The 18949-nt window shown below is 40.3% G+C and overlaps 2 protein-coding genes across 3 annotated transcripts; one reads left to right on the forward strand and one right to left on the reverse strand.

The window, feature by feature from the left end:
- The first annotated feature begins 1631 nt into the window (after positions 1–1631).
- On the forward strand, positions 1632–6260 carry adprs (ADP-ribosylserine hydrolase). Of its 2 annotated transcripts, none has more exons than XM_069661970.1 (6): positions 1632–2055; positions 3092–3188; positions 3340–3547; positions 3970–4157; positions 5124–5224; positions 5309–6260. In XM_069661970.1, exons 1-6 carry the CDS (start codon positions 1857–1859, stop codon positions 5698–5700), a joined length of 1185 nt encoding a protein of 394 aa, XP_069518071.1. In that variant the 5' UTR covers positions 1632–1856; the 3' UTR covers positions 5701–6260. The 2 variants fall into 2 exon arrangements, with proteins under 2 accessions (XP_069518071.1, XP_069518072.1); XM_069661971.1 differs by having other exon boundaries at positions 1632–2043.
- Positions 6261–7123: 863 nt separating this feature from the next.
- LOC138591483 (b(0,+)-type amino acid transporter 1) lies at positions 7124–17991 on the reverse strand. The gene is made up of 6 exons (XM_069662098.1): positions 17293–17991; positions 12558–12691; positions 10739–10868; positions 7658–7782; positions 7464–7551; positions 7124–7354 (listed from the first exon to the last, which is right to left on the reverse strand). Exons 1-6 carry the CDS (start codon positions 17989–17991, stop codon positions 7124–7126), a joined length of 1407 nt encoding a protein of 468 aa, XP_069518199.1.
- Between the last annotated feature and the right edge of the window lie 958 nt (positions 17992–18949).

An 18949-nucleotide genomic window follows, 5' to 3' on the forward strand; every position in this document is an offset into this window, starting at 1 on the left:
CCACCCACCTCTAGGGTCATAGGTTGTGTTGCGAGATTGACAGTTTCCAGCCTAATTACCATTAAAAAACAGCCAAATTCAATAAAAGAAACAGCCCAAATCATGCCAAACTAACTATTTCCATCTAACTATTTCATACGCAATAGAAAACAGGTCATTACCATGCAAAGCTTCATATCTGCATCAAATGACCAAAGATAAAATGTTTGATAAAAACACTATGGAAGCCCAAAAAGAGTTCAGTTAGACAACCAAATACACAAATTAGTGTCATGGCGAAACCACAATAAAGTGATGAAATACTGACTTGAAATGTGACACCAAAACACCAAAATCCAACCTATTTAAAAACTATAGGATTATGGAGAAATGAAAATGCATAAATATATAAAAATATATGAATATGTATACACCAAAAATATTAAAATAAGGCATTATTTAGGCATTGATTATTTGATAAAACACGGGTCATAGGTTATGAATGCAAGAGCCTACCAACAAAAAAAAGGATGCTGCTGTTAAATTATGAAAAAGCAAGCTAGCCAGCGGATAGCAGGCTTGGCTGTAAAAACAGTTAATACACAAAGCACAGTCCTTAAGTTTTCGGTTATACTTTTTATGAAAAGAAAAAATTCTATAAACTGGCCAGATAATTTAAAGGCGGCGGTAAAGATACTCTGTGCTGGGGAAAATAGTTAGAAATTGTGTCCTGAATGCAGCGTCTACTAGTGTCATTGAATAGTGTTTGCTTCATGACATTATGGATCCTTAAAGTGGAAAACATACCAGTGCTTTGTCAAATGTTATTTCCCTATCATAATATTGCTCTCTATATTCGGGTCATTACGGTAATTCCAGTTTAGGGGAATTTCTGGTGAAAGATAATTGACAGCCAAAGACTTTCTCCGCTGTGTGGTTTACTAAGCTTGAGTTCACTAAATAATGTCAATATTCGGCTTTATATTTTTCTACAAGATGAGGTTTTTCTGCGTGAGTGATTTCTTTATTTGAGCGGCTATCATCAACTGAAACATGATTACAGTCTGTGGTCATTAGAGGGGATATAGTATTTATACAATGCAACCCCTTCTCCGCCACAAAAAGGTTTTGTGAGGTAAGATGATGTTTTCTATAGATATACAATTGCTGAATGTCTCAAGTCATGCATTAAAAAAAAACAGCCATTAACTATTTTATTTTGGCAATGCCATTTTGTTAATACACATATTTCGACTATTCAGATAACTGTTATGGGTTTAAGCCAGGTTTTGATATTGTCTTCTTTTGTGGGGATTTGAAATGGTCAGCACTGAAGTGGAGAGAATTGAGCAAACAAGATCAAGGCTACAATGAAAGACAGTACAGTGTAATTTTGTCATCCTAGCTATTCTACACCCTTTATTAGATCAAGTTCAGGTCAATCAAAATCAGTGGTTAAAAACATAATTCATCCAATTTGGGTCGGAGCTCCCGTCCAGCAGGGGGCGATCTTAAAAATATATGGCTATACTGCAAAATAGCTCTTTCATTAAATTGTGTCCCATTTATTGTATCCATTACGGTATCTGGGGCATGACTTAGTATAGAATCACATACATCGGCGCAGACTGCAGGCTGTCTATCAACGAAGACCCATTCTATGTGAGTGTAGTTCTATATGTGGCGACCCGGAGCTTTCATCGAGGTCAAACAGGCATCAAAACGTATTCAGGAAGCAAAAGGGAGGAGGAGTTGAGCCGACATTTGTTGTTGTTGTCACCTGGGCTGTACCCACTACCTGTCTGACAGATTGTCTGGTGAACGGACCAGCGGACTGTTTTCTCCGTCAAGTTCGAAGTTTCTTACCCGGCGGATGAATGGCAATGACGGCAGTGAGAGCGGTGGCAGCGGGGGGCCCAGCGTCTTTGTCCCGGTTTAGAGGAGCGCTGGTCGCGGCTGTACTGGGAGACTGTGTCGGCGGAGAGTTTGAAGGAGCGGAGGAGGTTCCCATGGAGAGCGTGCTGCAGCACCTTAACAGCCTGGACGACGAGACCAAAGGAAATGGTAAGAGAAAGGGTGAGATTTAACACCAGTGCACGGAAAGGAAAGACCAGATAACACCATTGTGATGTCGATAGCAGTGAAAGGCATGCACACAGATGCATGCTCATCACTAACACGTAACATACTTTACCCTTGACCCATGTTTAGCTGTCCCCCAGAAGAGCTAAAAAAGTTAAAATCACTTATTCAGTAGGACAGCCACATATGCTATACCTGATATTAAACTGCGTCAATAGTTTAATATAAAGCATAACGCATGTGTACCAACACTTTTTCAAACCATTCATACTCTGAATGACTATCATCAATTTAATGTTCCATAATTAAATGACAAAACAATGGGAAATGGCCTTCAGTCATGTTGACTTACTCTAAGTATTTCATTTGCTGGCAAAACTAGAGCCTGACAGATGTATCAGCTTGTGATATTATCGGGCCTATATGTGCCCATCACCTGTATATCAGCACCTAGGTGTAAGTTTTCTGATACGTGTCAATGTGGAATTTTTTTAAACTGAATATAGAAAGAAGGTTATAAAAGCTTGGAGTGATTTCGAAATTGTATCATCTTATAGTTTGTCCAGCCAAGTGTGCTCCGACTCCACAATTTATAAGACTCTCAGCACAGTTTGCAGCACATGTAGAAGAGCATTACAGCTGACCAGACAGGGGTCTACACTACAATGCGTTTACAATGTATATCATTGTTAAATTTTTCAATGAATGTGTTTAAGTACCTTTTCATAGTCATATTAATGCTAAATCCATGCACAATCCTTGCAGAAAGGGTTTATTTGCATTACAGCTCCAAAATCAACTACATCAGTCTCCATATTTGTAATGGCAAATGTGTTCAACAGATTGACCTTGACATGGCACAAGAATTAATTTTCAGTACTCATATTATAGCTGCAGACTTTATAGCTCATTTATAGCCAGGGCTGGAATACCACTCATGCTGGTATTTGTTCACCATGCAGTGTTTATAGTAGTGTGTGTGTGTGTGCGTGTGTGTGCGTGTGTGTGTGTGTGTGTGTTTGTCTGTTAGGTGTCCTGGAGTACAGTGATGACACAGCAATGGCACGCTGTGTGGTCCAGTCTCTACTCACTCGTACCGGCTTTGATGAGCAGGACATGGCTCGCAGGTAGTGCAGACACAAATAGTGCAGACACAAATAGCTTCTCTGCACAGTTAAAGTGTATCATGCTGTAAAAAATATTCAAAGCTTATGAAATAAAGGTTTAGGTAGCTCTTACATATGCACAAATTCAAGCTCTGGTATATCACCCCTCAAGGTTCGCTAAGGAGTACAGTGCATCTCCAGGTCGTGGTTATGGTTCTGGTGTGATCCAGGTGTTGAAGAAACTGTCCTCCCCTCAACTTAATGACGTGTACCAGCCGGCCAGGGACCAGTTTAATGGTCGGGGCTCCTTTGGAAATGGGGGAGCCATGAGGGCGGCCCCCTTTGCTCTGGCTTTCCCTGAGCTGGCTGATGTTAAAAAGGTGAGCAGTGGGCATCCTTTGTGCCACATCCACAGTATCGTTGAAACTGTGTAGATTTAATGACTTGCCATATCACAAACTTGAGTAATTCTGAAGCATGTAGGTGCAGCTTTCCCCTTTTAAACTCTCTTATAAACTGAATGTTGAAATGTACTTTTTGTAACAATGGCACTTTGACTATACTTGTATGATTAATTTGTTTTTCAAACTGCATAATTACAAGTTTGAACAGGGTTTAAAAACAAGTCTAGGACACTGAAAACAGTTCCACAATTTAAACACTCTTTCCACTCTTCAACTTCGGTACCACTTTCCTTATTTTGATTACAAAAATACAAATACAAACTAGTTTGCAATGAGTGGCAGTGACACACACACTGACTTATTTGTTGGTCTAAAGTTTTCCTTTTTTCCCCCTCCAGTTTGCCCATCTGGGTGCCATGCTCACCCACTCCTGCTCTCTAGGTTACAATGGAGCTGTGCTGCAGGCATTAGCTGTGCATCTTTCCCTGCAGGGGGCGCTAGACCTGCCTCAGCAGTTCATCTGCAGGCTGATCACAGAGATGGAGGAGGTGGAGGGCAACGAGGTGACACGCAATGATGCAAGAATGTGAGTACTATGAATTATGCCTCCTTCTATGGCACAGATCTGAACAAGTCTTGTCTGTCTGAGGGGCTCAAAAATAAGGCAGGACAATGAGAAATGAAGTAAAAACTATGATCAGAATAACATTTATCACGCTGTGAAATTGAATAATGCTGCTAGTTTGAAGAGTATTCTTCGAAAGCTAGAGGGAGAGAGACACCTGAGGGTTGATTTGTTGCATATTTAGAATTTTGTTTATATACATGCAAAAAAGTTGTCTATTACTAATTTTTAAAGGGCCAGTTCACCAATTTTCAACCTCAGTCCTAGCATGCTATTATGGGGAGCTAATGCCATTATGGTAGAAAAAATTTCTCTCAATCTAGGACGGCCCGCCTCCGATGTCATGTCTCGTTCAAAATCGTCAGACTTGAAATGTAGACTGCAGCCCTGAAGATTTTTCTAATGAGCCACCAGTATATTCTTGACGGATTTCGGATTCTGTACTGCTCTGAGCCATTGCCTGCAGTGATCAATGTCCTTGACTGGAAAACGGTAGTATTTCACTCCAGTGTCACTTGCTCGGCCGTTCCTTTCAGAGGGAGGGGCACAATGCACGCTGGGTGTTGTAGGTATGTAGAATGGGCGAAACCACGAGCTGTTTGTACAACTTTCTCCTCAGCTATGACGCCAGTTTCAAACATTATTGCTTCTATCGATTACAGAGAACACCAGCTTTGACTGACAGTGGCTTTTTCCAGGGGCGAATGCATTTGAAACTGGTAAAAAGAATGAATAGAGACTAGTTTCCAGATGACAAAAATCCTTCATCTGGTCTAATTAAATAGTTTTAAAAAACGCAATATCTGAAATGTGAATGTTATTTGACTCGGAGAGTTAGAAAGTAGTTAGCTGGAAATGTTTTAATGCCCCGCTTGAGTAAACATGAACATTTTGTTGTTCAACCTTTGACTTTGTGTTTCTGTACAGCCTTCAAGAAGCAGAGAAACCATTCTGTGAGCGCCTCCACAGAGTGAGAGACCTGATGGACAAGAGTAAGGTCAGCATAGAGGAGGTCATTTCTGAACTGGGTCAGTATCTTTTATGTTTGACTTTACTTTGACATTTCATCTAGCTTTGTACCAGGCTCCACTCAACACTGTCCTTTCTTCCAGGTAACGGCATTGCAGCTCTCCACTCAGTCCCCACTGCCATCTTCTGCGTCCTCCACTGCCTGCAGCCGCGGGAATGCCTTCCAGAGAGCTACGGCGGAGTGGAGAGGACGATAGCATACAGCCTGGCCTTGGGAGGGGACACAGACACCATAGCATGCATGGCAGGGGCCATCGCTGGGGCCCACTATGGCATCGAGGGTATTCCTCAGTCGTGGATAAAGTGCTGCGAGGGGGCAGAGGATGCAGACATGAACGCAGAGCGTCTTCACATGCTGTACCACCAGTCGTTACAAGGAAGAGGTAGTAGGGCGGGGGAGCACAGCGGTGAAGACTCGTCTGAAAGCCAGCCTAATACTTCTAACGGCACAGAAAAGAAAACCGGAGCCGACTGATTTTATGTCTGACAAAAGGACTCTTGAACACACACCCAAATTACATACAGAAAAATACCCTTTTCAAACTGTGTTGGTTAATGTGGAACCTGTGATTTAGGGCAAGCAATTCAACATTGCAGCATCATTTTACTTGGCAACAGCTCATAGCTTTTCCTCTTCTAAACTGTATCCACAGGTAAAAGATCCCCAGGCATCCCCAAAAATATTTAAAATAAGGAAAGACATTTGTCGTTAGGTGACAGAATACTGAAGCTTAACAAACAAAAGACATCAGAGTCACACTGACAGACAAGATTGACCATGTGATAACTGGCATCTACAAAATTTGTGCTGGATATACATACACAGTACATAACACACACACACACACACACGCACGCACACACACACACACACACACACACACACACACACACACACACAGATGTCTCTCTTCCCTAACCTTTCCTTTTTTTGTGTTGAACAATCTTATGTCATGTGAGAGTTGCACTATGAATTGGCCATGTCTTGTTCTATCCTGATGATTACAATTATTTAATAAACTTTTTTTAAATTCACATCATCTGTGCAAGGGTTTAATTTCAATTTTAGATCAAAACAAGACATTTGTCCAGGATTGCCCTCTCAATGGAGATGTTTGTTGTGGGTGTTCATCTGCAGTTCCAAGACCATTATAAAGACAAGTCTTCAGTGATGCTAGTGACTCTGAGTTAAATGCTAAATGCTGTTGTTTCATAGGTTCTTTGATTGCTGTGTTGCCATGATCAGATTTCTTTTTTAGCTTTATTAAACACAAAGTACAGTTTGGCTAATGAGATAGTTTTGCTGGTAATTAGCTATAAACCAAAGTACTGACTGTTCTGAAATGTTGGTACAGTTTTCTGAAGCACAGTATTTGATTAAACGTTTATTCAAATCCTATTTCACATACATTTCTTGAACTGTAACACAGTATTTAAAACCATAACTGTTTAATGAGCATCCTTGTAGCAGCAATGTTGTGACAGATCCTTTAGATAACATTAACAAGTCACACTCATTGTGGTATCAGTGTGCTGAACGGCGTTCCTGTCATAAAATTTTAACTCTACTCGCTCCCCAAATGTCTAAAAATCTTTTAATTGAAAAAAAAACAATAAAAAATTAAATAAAAAAACCCCAAAACAATTAACATATAATTAATCTGGAATATTTTGCAAATATTAAAAATACTAAAATTATAGACAAAACAGGCCAAAAATGAAACAAAGTGAAATGTGCAACCAAACTCATTAAAGCTTATCGAAGCGTTCTACAGGCAGATTTCAGTTATGAGAGGTAGTACTGAGTAGGTTATATTAAACCAAACACTTGTGCAGTCAAAAAGCACTAGCAATAAAACTGGAAAATAATCTCTTTCTTCCGGATCTTTCTGCCCACATCACAGGTTTTTCTCTGCCGGGGCGACCTCTAAGAAAAGCTGAAGGAACACTGTTAACTTGGTCAGCAGTCCTGGGCAGAGCTTGTAATGGATGAAGGGTACATAGATTATAGCTCCACTGAAGATAAACAAAGACACATAGAGGTATTCAATCTGGGGATCGTCTATGATAGGTGCCAGCACCAGAAATATTGCCGCAATAAGGACCAGTATGGGGAGTATAATGGGGACCTATGGAGAGAAGAAGACATGCAAAATCTGAGTAGCATCCTTTGTTAAATTATGACAAATGCTTGTCTATAATGATTGTGTTTTTAGAGTATATATGTGTGATGCTGACCTTGTATGGCCTGGGGAGCTCTGGCTTCTTGATCTTGAGATAAATAAGTCCCGACAAGGTGATGGCGTAAAAAAACCAAGCAGTGAAACTGACAACAGCAATGAAGAGGAATGTCAGACAAATATAAATGTATTTTCAATTAATAAATAAAAACAGTCATAATTAAATTAATGCAAAGCAGACTCAGCGTTCACCTGAAGAAGTTGACTATACTTTGAAAGTCTCCAGGGATCAGCACCACCAGAGAGACAATAGTAGTGAAGATCAGGGCTGGAGATGGAGTCAGTCTGTGGACGTGAGCCATGGCTAGAATATCTGGCTATGAAAGAAACACAAGTCTGCATGAATCTCTGTGACATACATCATACAGTGGGACAAAAAAGTATTTAGTCAGCCACCAATTGTGCAAGTTCTCCCACTTAAAAAGATGAGAGATGCCTGTAATTTTCATCATAGGTACACTTCAACTATGAGAGACAGAATGGGGGGAAAGAATCCAGGAAATCACATTGTAGGATTTTTAATGAATTAATTGGTAAATTCCACGGTAAAATAAGTATTTGGTCACCTACAAACAAGCAAGATTTCTGGCTCTCACAGACCTGTAACTTCTTCTTTAAGAGGCTCCTCTGTCCTCCACTCGTTACCTGTATTAATGGCACCTGTTTGAACTCGTTATTAGTATAAAAGACACCTGTCCACAACCTCAAACAGTCACACTCCAAACTCCACTATGGCCAAGACCAAAGAGCTGTCAAAGGACACCAGAAACAAAATTGTAGACCTGCACCAGGCTGGGAAGACTGAATCTGCAATAGGTAAGCAGCTTGGTGTGAAGAAATCAACTGTGGGAGCAATTATTAGAAAATGGAAGACATACAAGACCACTGATAATCTCCCTCGATCTGGGGCTCCACGCAAGATCTCACCCCGTGGGGTCAAAATGATCACAAGAACGGTGAACAAAAATCCCAGAACCACACGGGGGGACCTAGTGAATGACCTGCAGAGAGCTGGGACCAAAGTAACAAAGGCTACCATCAGTAACACACTACGCCGCCAGGGACTCAAATCCTGCAGTGCCAGACGTGTCCCCCTGCTTAAGCCAGTACATGTCCAGGCCCGTCTGAAGTTTGCTAGAGAGCATTTGGATGATCCAGAGGAGGATTGGGAGAATGTCATATGGTCAGATGAAACCAAAATAGAACTTTTTGGTAAAAACTCAACTTGTCGTGTTTGGAGGAGAATGAATGCCGAGTTGCATCCAAAGAACACCATACCTACTGTGAAGCATTGGGGTGGAAACATCATGCTTTGGGGCTGTTTTTCTGCAAGGGGACCAGGATGACTGATCCGTGTAAAGGAAAGAATGAATGGGGCCATGTATCATGAGATTTTGAGTGAAAACCTCCTTCCATCAGCAAGGGCATTGAAGATGAAACGTGGCTGGGTCTTTCAGCATGACAATGATCCCAAACACACCGCCCGGGCAACGAAGGAGTGGCTTCGTAAGAAGCATTTCAAGGTCCTGGAGTGGCCTAGCCAGTCTCCAGATCTCAACCCCATAGAAAATCTGTGGAGGGAGTTGAAAGTCCGTGTTGCCCAGCGACAGGCCCAAAACATCACTGCTCTAGAGGAGATCTGCATGGACGAATGGGCCAAAATACCAGCAACAGTGTGTGAAAACCTTGTGAAGACTTACAGAAAACGTTTGACCTCTGTCATTGCCAACAAAGGGTATATAACAAAGTATTGAGATGAACTTTTGTTATTGACCAAATACTTATTTTCCACCATAATTTGCAAATAAATTCTTTAAAAATCAGACAATGTGATTTTCTGGATTTTTTTTTCTCATTTTGTCTCTCATAGTTGAGGTATACCTATGATGAAAATTACAGGCCTCTCTCATCTTTTTAAGTGGGAGAACTTGCACAATTGGTGGCTGACTAAATACTTTTTTGCCCCACTGTATGTGCTTTCTTTCTAACTTTCTCTGTTTGATCAGTGTCATTTGTCATCTTATAGTACCAGGCCTCTGTTATAATTTCCTATTTTCCCTGTTAATGTTTCTTACTGTTTCTTACTGTATCCATTTCAAATTATAAGCTCTTTAGCGCTTTACCAGACAGAATACCTCGATTTCTTAACAAAGCTTTTATTCTGAAAACATCTGAGGAACTTGTTTTGAAAAACTCCTTGAAATGTAGCCACTGCCATTAAAAGGTACTTATATGTTACTACAAAACACACTTTGGCAAATAACGCGATTATACTGTTAAAAGTATTATTAGTAATAGAAATTCATACTGAGCTTAATTGGCATGCATATTATGTAAACCAGGGTTTTTTTTTCTAATGAGAGCTACTTTGAAAAAAAAATGGCCAAGAGCTTCTTGCATTACATCGCTGTATTTGCTGGTGGCCCCCCATCTTGATTCTTTTGTCGACTGAAACTTTATCACAGATGAGGCACACACACTTTTCCGCCACATTCCTGAATAAAAACTTGCTTTCCCACTCCCTGTGGAAATAGTATGTTTTCTGCTTTTTCTTGGTGTGGCCACTTTCATTGTCCATCATAAATGCAGCTAAACAGGCTAATAGCACCGAACTCCTCACTTTATCTCAACTAGTGTACAGCATAACTGACCCCACCTGTCGATGGAGGTTGCTGCAACATTGTTATGAATGGTTATGTTCAGACTTTGACAAACTATCAGCTGTCAATAAAAAACTTTATTGTTTTTTTACTCAACTAGTTTCACAACTTATCTGAAACTGGACAGTGTCCTGCACTCTTGCTACTTTGTTACCACAAGTTACCACAGATAAGCTACTTTGTATAATGTACATTTATCTGTTTGTTTTAATTTTTCATACAACCAGTGAAATAATAGTCTGCTGTTCGATTCAGAGGTATCAGCTTGAATATTAAAGACAAACTCTCTGGAATGTAAATTCACAGTATTCAGAACGTGGGGCTGAGGTGGAGTAATACACTCCGTGAAAAGTCCCAGTGCTATATATGAGCACTCATGTTATATATGAGCACTCATGGAATGTCTCTTATCCAATCAGATTACTTAGCTGAAACTACCGTAACTTATTTAATATAACAACTGGCAGTATATCCCCAGTGTTTTACTTTCTAAATTGTATAATCAGACTGGCCCACATATTTGTTCACGTCTTCAATTATTAGTGTTTTATTAGAGTTCCTCCTCCTATTTGAGTAAAAACTCCTAATAATCATAAGAAAGAGAGATTCTCACCATATGGCCTTCCCTGGCAGCAACAAAGCACACCCGCCCACCGCTGAAGAAAGTACCATTCAATGAACCGAAAGCAGACAATGCTGCAGCCACCGACATGATCCAGCCCCAGCTTCCTAACACCTTATTCCTGTGGAGAAAGGTAAAAGCTTTTACGTTTTTAAAGTGAGTGATTTCTGTTATCTGACTTTAACTGTGCTTATGTGAAAAACAGATAAATAATTCATTTTCATAGATGCATGGTAAGCTCTGTTAGTGTGCTTTTATTCCAGGTTGATGACATGATCTATTTTTCACATCAAAGATCCCCAACACCTGTCCGTTTACAGGGTCTGGAGAGAACAATTGCATGTGAAAAAGTTATGTCACTTGAGTCAGCATTGGTTTGTATGAAGACTTCAAGTTTGAAAATGAAAAAAAAGAATGGGGGTCTGGAGTTTGAAAAAAGTGAGCTTAATGGACCTCTGAAGCCATTATCCTCATCTTGTTTGACATTAGGCTCAGCTAAGCTGCTACTAGCGTAACAGATCCAAACCTTCAACATACGCTTTGTTGAGAATGTAGGCACCTGATTTAGACATTGAAAGAATGCACTGAAAATAAAGATGATATATCTGCTCCTGTGGCAACAATGTCCAAGTACAATACAAATTTGGTGTAGTAGTCTTTTACTGCCTCTTTAAACATTTGTAACTTGGATAGGATCAGAAGAAGCAGAAACCATCTGAGCCATCTGAAAATTTCAGTTGGCCATTGAATAGTGAGGTTCAAAATGCGTTGCAATCCATGTTACTCATGAGTAAAATAGTTAGCATACACATGCAATGTTAGCTTAGATGTTGTCAGCATCGAGCTTTTGCTGCCTTAGCCTGGAATGCTTTTTGACTTGCCCTGAATCTTTCAAACAGCTAAAAAAATGTTATCCTCACAAATTACTTAATTTTCTACAACCTCCAACCCTTGCTGCTGTCTGTGTGTGGATATACAGAGAGTGAGTTGCTGGTCAAGGTAATAGAAGCTCAGTCAGTCCCTCCTTGCTAGTCTGTTGGGCTCACAAAGCAGTAACAACACCACTAAAAAATCAGGTAGGCTATAAGGCTAGTGTTTTACAATGTAGCTAAGCAAACCCTTACTACATATGTGTGATAACTGTCGCTACAGCATTCTGATATTTTTGACAGATAATGAGTTAACTATGTTCCTGGTACTTGTCAGTAATGCATGCACAGATGCCGTGAGTTAAAAGGATATAACATACTTTGGGAGCTGGTAACACTATTTGGGGAAAGCAAGAAAAGCAAAACACTAGATGCTAAGATTTGTTCTCAAAGCTATGAATGCAATGCTCATTGATAGCTCTGTGACATATAAGTTAACCAAACACCTTCTGGCGATGCTCTACAACAGCTAATGCTGAATAGATCATATTCGTCCTGCACTAAACCTGTGCTAAGGACTCTCTGGGGAGGACTCTCGCCTGAATAATCTTGCCTTTGGTGTGAATATGCATATTATTGGTTTGCAGAACTAATTGATAACTAATAAATATCTAAGCAAAACCATGCTTAATTCTAACCTAATATCAAGAAATTTCACAGAATGACAATACAATGTTAAGCTTTTGTCCAAAGCAATTTATATCTGTTTGAAATTTAATTGAAACTAATATCTAATATTGTAGATTCTTATAACTCTTTACATAAGATCCTCAAATATGGATTTATTTTCCTTTAACACCAGAAAGGGCAAGTCCACCTGTCTACCAAGTCCTGGACCTGTCTCGATGAACCTGTGGCATAAACAGAAGGTGCCGTCTTACCCCCAGGTCACTGCTACTGCAGTGGAAGACATGAGCTCTTTAGGTGTCATGACTGTCAGGTAGCTCACATTAACCAGCAGATATAAGCCAGTCACCAGGGAGATGGCTATCACCACTGCCCTGGGTAGATTCACCTGGAAGAAAAAGGCAACATCATTTTTATGTTCTGATCAATATGAATATGCTAACATGATGGATATTCATCATAGTGACCTTTGCATAATGGAAAAGTAGAATTAAATGATTTAAAACTTGGACTGAATAACCATGCTTTCTTGAGTATGACAATGATTAATTCAAGGACAAACCATATTCCAAACTTAAATTAAATATTTACAATCTTTCAGCTAGGAAGTAAATCTTTCATAGAACTGAACTTCATCATAGTTTGTCATATCATTTTGGTGTATTGTGGTATATTTGATTGTATTCCATATCTTTAGGGAATAGTGAGCTTATAATAATGAAGCTGTATATTTGAATTGCATGTATATAAAAGACTAAATAGGGGCAAGAGTAGAAAATAAGCAATAGCTATAAACTGAATATAATGTTTTGTAGAGGAACTCCATTCTCCCTATGAAATACAATAAAATAATACAAGTTGAATGAATATTACTTTAACAAAAGTTTTAAAGATTTATTTTGTTGAACCACAAATTGGTAGTAATTCAGTAATATTCTGCACAGCACAAATGTTGTCTTCTTCCCAACAATGTTAATCTTGTTTACTTGCTGTATATAGTCAGTGATTTCTTGCAAAGTGTTTAACCATTCTCATTAATGTCAAAAACATTTGTCACATTTCTTTTGACATCTTATTCTCACAACAATGCTCACATTGTTTATACCTGTCATCACGAAAAACTTCCGTTAATAAACCACTGCATGTCGATGCATTTTAATCTTGTCCTCTTTGATAGTTATTTCTTCAACTTTCAGAAAGTAAATCACATATATTGGCTTCTACAAGCAATGTTTGTTTTTTACTACCTAACTCCTAATCTAGAGAACTCAGCTTTCATCTGTGTTGTGTGTCATAAAATATTCTTTGGTCTTTCAACTGCCGCTTGATGCCATATTTTTCACAGTAAGATTTATAGCATGAATAAAAAAAAAAATAGGTCAGCCAAATTTTTACAATATAGCCACTTCCTTGTTAACCTCACAGTTTGGCATTCAGAAATTGTCCTGACTCGTCTCACCTCAGGTCTTTTTAGCTCCTCAGTGACATAGTTCAAGTTGTACCAGCCAGCGTACGACCAGAGTCCTTGATAAAAAGCCATTCCTAGAGTGCCCAGAGAAGACTGAGTGCCTTTAAATGCATTCTCAACTTTTAAATTGTCCACAATGACACTGCTGTTCTGTATTAACTTCACTATCCCTCCAATTACAATAAATGTCAACGCCAGCACCTTGGCCACTAAGAAGACCACTTGGATTCTGATGGCAATACGGACATTCAAGATGTTGACAGTTGCAACAACCAGAATAGCCACAGCCGCAACACACTTCACCACCAGCTGAGGAGGATTGCAGTCTGCGTAAAAGGGTGCTGTGACATACTCTGCAATGCTAATTGCCATTGCTGCAATGGATGAAGGCCTAACAACCAGGATGAAAGTGATTGCTGCAAAGAAGGCAGGACATGAACCATAGATCCTCAGTATGTAGATAAAGTCCCCACCAGATTCAGAAATTATTGTTCCAAGCTCAGTATAGCACAGTGCAGCAAACATAACTACAACTCCTGCAAGAGCCCAGATCAAAAGACTTGCTCCAGGGCTCCCGACGTATGTCAGTACAAACTGTGGAGACATGAATATACCAGATCCAATCATAGTTCCTGAAACAAGTGCGATTCCGCCAATTAACCCTATTTCCCGTTTCATTTTCAGGGCTTCAGGTTCTTTGTCAGCCATGGCCACAACGATCAAAGAGCATAAGATGAAGATCTTGTAGTTGTTTTTCAGCCTTACAGTGGAGCTACCCAGGAATAAGGAAGATAAAGAAGGAGACACACACCTTAATTCTGTAATCTAAGCCTGTAATGTAACTGGTCAAGAGACACTAAAAACAGGCCTTTCTAAGTTACTCAAGTTAAATATTAACTAATCTTCAGTCTTTATCTGTATAGTAATCCACATCAGTCATGATCATTCTTTTTTTATGATTATTTTCTAGCTTTTTATACCTTTATTGAGTATGAGGACTGTGGACAGGGCAATAGCCTCTGTACATGGGACTGTTACTTGATAGTTTACTGTCAAGCATTGGTTTAAAATGTGGGACTAATTCACAGGTTCATAAAGATATAATCAATGTCTAATCTTGATTGTAGATTTAAATGCTTAGCAGATGATAGAGTTGATTTCTTATTTAAGTATACAAGTACACAACATATACATTTAAAAGCACACTAACTGTTTTTGATCACTTTATGGCAAGTAAAAAGGGAAATTCTTACTTCTGGTTGTTTCAATTCTTCAGTTATATAATTCAAAGTGTTCCAGCCATCATAGGACCACAAGCCCTGATAGAAGGCAATGCCAATAGAGTTGACACCAACATTTGTCCCCTCAAAGGAGTTATCAAAATTCTCAGTGTGTCCCTGGAAAAGCATAACAACACCTCCCAGAATGATCACTGTCAGTCCCAGCACTTTGACTGCCATGGAAACCACCTGGATGGTGGTGCTCAAGCGTACGCTGAGACAGTTGATTATTGCCAGGACAATGATACCTCCTGCAGCCACACACTTCACTACCAGTGCTGGAGGGCTGCAGCCAGTGTAAAAGGGGGCCACAACGTATTCCGCAAAGCTCAGAGCAATTCCTGTGGCACTGGCAGGCCTCATGACGATCACGAAGCTGAAGACAAAAATGAAGGCCAAAAGTCTCCCCGCTGTCCGCAGAGTGTAGATAAACTCTGCTCCAGACTCTGGTATCACTGTTCCCAGTTCAGCATAGCAGAGCCCCCCAAGCATGGCAATCAACCCAGAGACGGCCCATACAATAAGGCTGGCCCCAGGGCTGCCAATAGTTATTAGCACATACTGGGGGGATATAAAGATCCCAGATCCAATCATGGTTCCAGCAATGAATGAGATAGCCCCTACAACCCCTAGTTCTCTCTTCAAACTGAGTCCCTGATTGTCACTCTCCATTGTTTGAGTGTATCGCCTTCGTCAAAGGAACTTGACACTGACTGGTAATGCACAAAACCGGCAGTAGATTAACAATTAACTTCTGGGATGTTATCAACAGGGGACTAAAGCAGCCTTCAACAGCCCATAAACAAGGGTTAGGCATGGCTGCTTGTGTTCAAACTTTGCTCATTACTTTCAGTTGCATTCTATTAATCACGCTTTTACGTCTTTAAAGGAATGATTATTTGATATGAGTTTGTGTCCAAATCAGTGGTAGGTTTTCAGTAGGTAGGAGTTTTTCTGCCCACCAGAAGAAAACAATCTCTAAATTACTGCTTGTTCGGAAAAAGACAAATCTAAAACACATGTTTGCTGAGATCAACATTTGATCTGTGATGTTCATCTTCTGGTCAAAACCCAATACTCATGACCACAGGCGACAATTGGAATGTAAATTGAGGGCTTGGCCTTGAGGTTTATCTCACTCTTCATTACAACAGATCAGTATAACACTAGTGTAACAGCAGAGACTACACCAATATGCCTGTAGATCTCTATCTTACCCTCACTTAGAGCAAGAGGACCCTAAGATATCTGAACTCCTTTATTTGAGCTGCACCTTGCTCAAGACCTGTCCTTTTCTTGCAGAATGCCATGACCTCCTTCTTGAAGGCACTTATTCTCAAGGAGTTGTATCCTGAGATCACTATACCAGGCTGTATCTGCCCCTCAGTTGAGCCAAGAGATGCTGTCTATGTATGTTGGAAACAAAACCAGTAAGGTTTACTTCGGCATCCACAGTTAACTCGTTACCTTCTTGCCAATAATACCGAAATACCTTTCACTCCAGTTATTCAAGGACCAAACAGTGTCCCCCACAAAACCACAGTTGTAGTCCCAAAATCTTGCCCAGACTGGATGGGTAAACTTTAATAACCTCTTCAGAATTCTGGCAAAAATTACAAGCTGGTCAACTGATCAATTAGCAGGAAAGACTTAGCATTAGGGGCAGCATTTGGGTTGGGGGTAGTTAACACTTCCATCACAGCAAGAAGGTTCTTGGTTCAAACCCCCTTTCTGTGTAGGGTTTGTATGTGCTCCTCATGCATGCTGAGGTGCACTGGCCTCCTCCAACAGTACAAAGACATGCTAGGTAGCTGAATTGTGCATTTTTTTCTTTGTGTCAGCCCTCTGATTGACTTGCTTACTTACCTAATTACTTCTCCATCATGTACCTGGCCTATTACCCAATTTCACCTGGGACTGGCTAAACCCTGATATATGACGCTTTTTAATTACCTGGAGTATTCTTAAGTATTATTTTAAATTGTTGCCTTGACGAAACCTTTGTAAACAACAAAGTGGGTCACCATGTTCTGTCTACAACAACAACGATTATGTTGGAAGCAATAAACATTAATCCACGGTTTTTGACCTCTGCAGAAATTTTTTTATTACTTTATTGTTTTAGGGTGATGGCCAGGTGAACAGTGTCACGGCCAACTGGACATAGACCGCTTTTTGGTTACTAAATAATTCCTTTGGTACAATAACACTTTCCACTTAAACTCCACATACTTTACTTACCTCTGGACGTTTTAACTCTTCTGTCACATAGTTCAGGTTGTTCCAGCCATCATAAGACCAGAGTCCCTGGTAGAAAGCAATGCCAATTGGATTGATGCCCAAATTTGTGTTCTCAAAGGAGTTCTCAAAGTTCTCAGTGTGCCCTCTGATAAGCATCACCACACCTCCTACTATGATGACAGCCAGGGCCAGAACCTTGGCCACCATAAAAAACACTTGGACTGACATTGAGAAGCGAACATTGAGGCAGTTCACAATGGCTAGCACTATAATTGCAGCTGCAGCCACGCACTTGACCAGAAGCACTGGTGGGGGGCAGTCTGAGTAGAAAGGGGCCACGACATACTGAGCAAAGCCCAGCGCCATGCCAGCAAGACCTGCAGGTCTAACAAAAAACACAGAGCTGAAGATTAACATGAAGGCGACGACTGGACCCGAAGTCCTGAGGATGTAGATGTACTCCCCCCCGGATTCTCTTATAACAGTGCCCAGCTCAGCGTAGCAGAAAGACACCAGTATGACCAGTAACCCACAGGCTGCCCAGACTACCAAGCTGGCCCCGGGGCTGCCGATGGTGTAGAGCACGGTCTGTGGGGTCATGAAGATCCCAGATCCAATCATCGTCCCTCCGATTAGGGACACGGCTCCCATCAGTCCTACCTCCCGCTTCAGGTTGAGCTTCTTTGTCTTGTCCTCCATAATTACAGCAGTTACAGAGCGAGTGTTGTCAAACACCTTTACCAAAGGAGAAAACCGTACAATTCTGTGGCCAAAGTCACTTCTTGCAGCAAGCCAGCGAGTTAATAATTAGTGTGGACCGTATAAATGTCTTAACAGAAACCTGTTTTGAGTCCCTTATCTTTTTTAGGAGGATCAGTTTATCCTGTAATGGGACCACGGTTGGCCATGCTCCATTAAGTTGGACTCTGAAAACCTTATCAGACCTGTGAGATCCTTTAACTCTCGTCCCCTGCTCTACCAAGATGCTGTTGTTAGTTTGTGATTTGAGATTATAGGAGAAACTGATTTTTATAACAGCAAAAAAGGAAATATTACATATAAAAAGATTCAATGAAGATACAAATATAGAGAACAAGTTCCAGGTGCATTTTTTTTTACATAGAGTATTTCCTGGTTAAAGGTTTTCAAACTGTGGAGGGAGAAACCAGAGTAAAGACGCTCTATATCACTCTACAATCTGATTTGTATTTCACATCTAAACACATGTATACCTCTCACACAGACTCTGTATCACTCATTTGCTCACAGTCGCACCTAATTTGTATTATATTTATCAATAATAAAAATACAATTACATGCTCTGTGATAAATTATTTGCCTTAAAAAGAATTACATTACAGATGGCTAGCGTGGCTTGACGAGACAGCTCAGAGCAGCATCAGCTTGTGTGTCTGCTGTGAGGTGACATTTCAACCTCTAAGTACTCTGGTGGTACAAAAAGTCCGTTCAGACATTGCACAGAGCCGGTCCTATAAACAATTAAATCTTGTCATTCAATGTAAATTTCCCTTTTTGTGTGGACAGCTATGTTTTGCAATCTGCATCAATGTTTACTAAGTTAGGGCCCGATCAGACAGAATGCATTTTAGCAGCTGGGAGTGGCTTTTTTTTGTCATTGTTTTCAATGAGAGGGACG

The sequence above is a fragment of the Semicossyphus pulcher genome, unplaced genomic scaffold (genome assembly GCF_022749685.1).
Source record: "Semicossyphus pulcher isolate SPU_LCO1_2020_fin unplaced genomic scaffold, fSemPul1.0.p SCAF_14, whole genome shotgun sequence".
In the NCBI taxonomy this organism is placed as follows: domain Eukaryota; kingdom Metazoa; phylum Chordata; class Actinopteri; order Labriformes; family Labridae; genus Semicossyphus; species Semicossyphus pulcher.

Coding starts and splice junctions, on each gene's coding strand:
- adprs (XM_069661970.1), top strand. CDS start 1,857: ATGGCAATGACGGCAGTGAGAGCGGTGGCAGCGGGGGGCCCAGCGTCT. Junction 2,056..3,091: donor AGGAAATGGTAAGAGAAAGG/GTGAGATTTAAC, acceptor TTTGTCTGTTAG/GTGTCCTGGAGTACAGTGAT. Junction 4,158..5,123: donor ACACGCAATGATGCAAGAAT/GTGAGTACTATG, acceptor GTTTCTGTACAG/CCTTCAAGAAGCAGAGAAAC.
- LOC138591483 (XM_069662098.1), bottom strand. CDS start 17,991: ATGGAGGACAAGACAAAGAAGCTCAACCTGAAGCGGGAGGTAGGACTG. Junction 7,783..10,738: donor CTGCCAGGGAAGGCCATATG/GTGAGAATCTCT, acceptor TTTCTTTCATAG/CCAGATATTCTAGCCATGGC. Junction 7,355..7,463: donor AGCTCCCCAGGCCATACAAG/GTCAGCATCACA, acceptor TTCTCTCCATAG/GTCCCCATTATACTCCCCAT.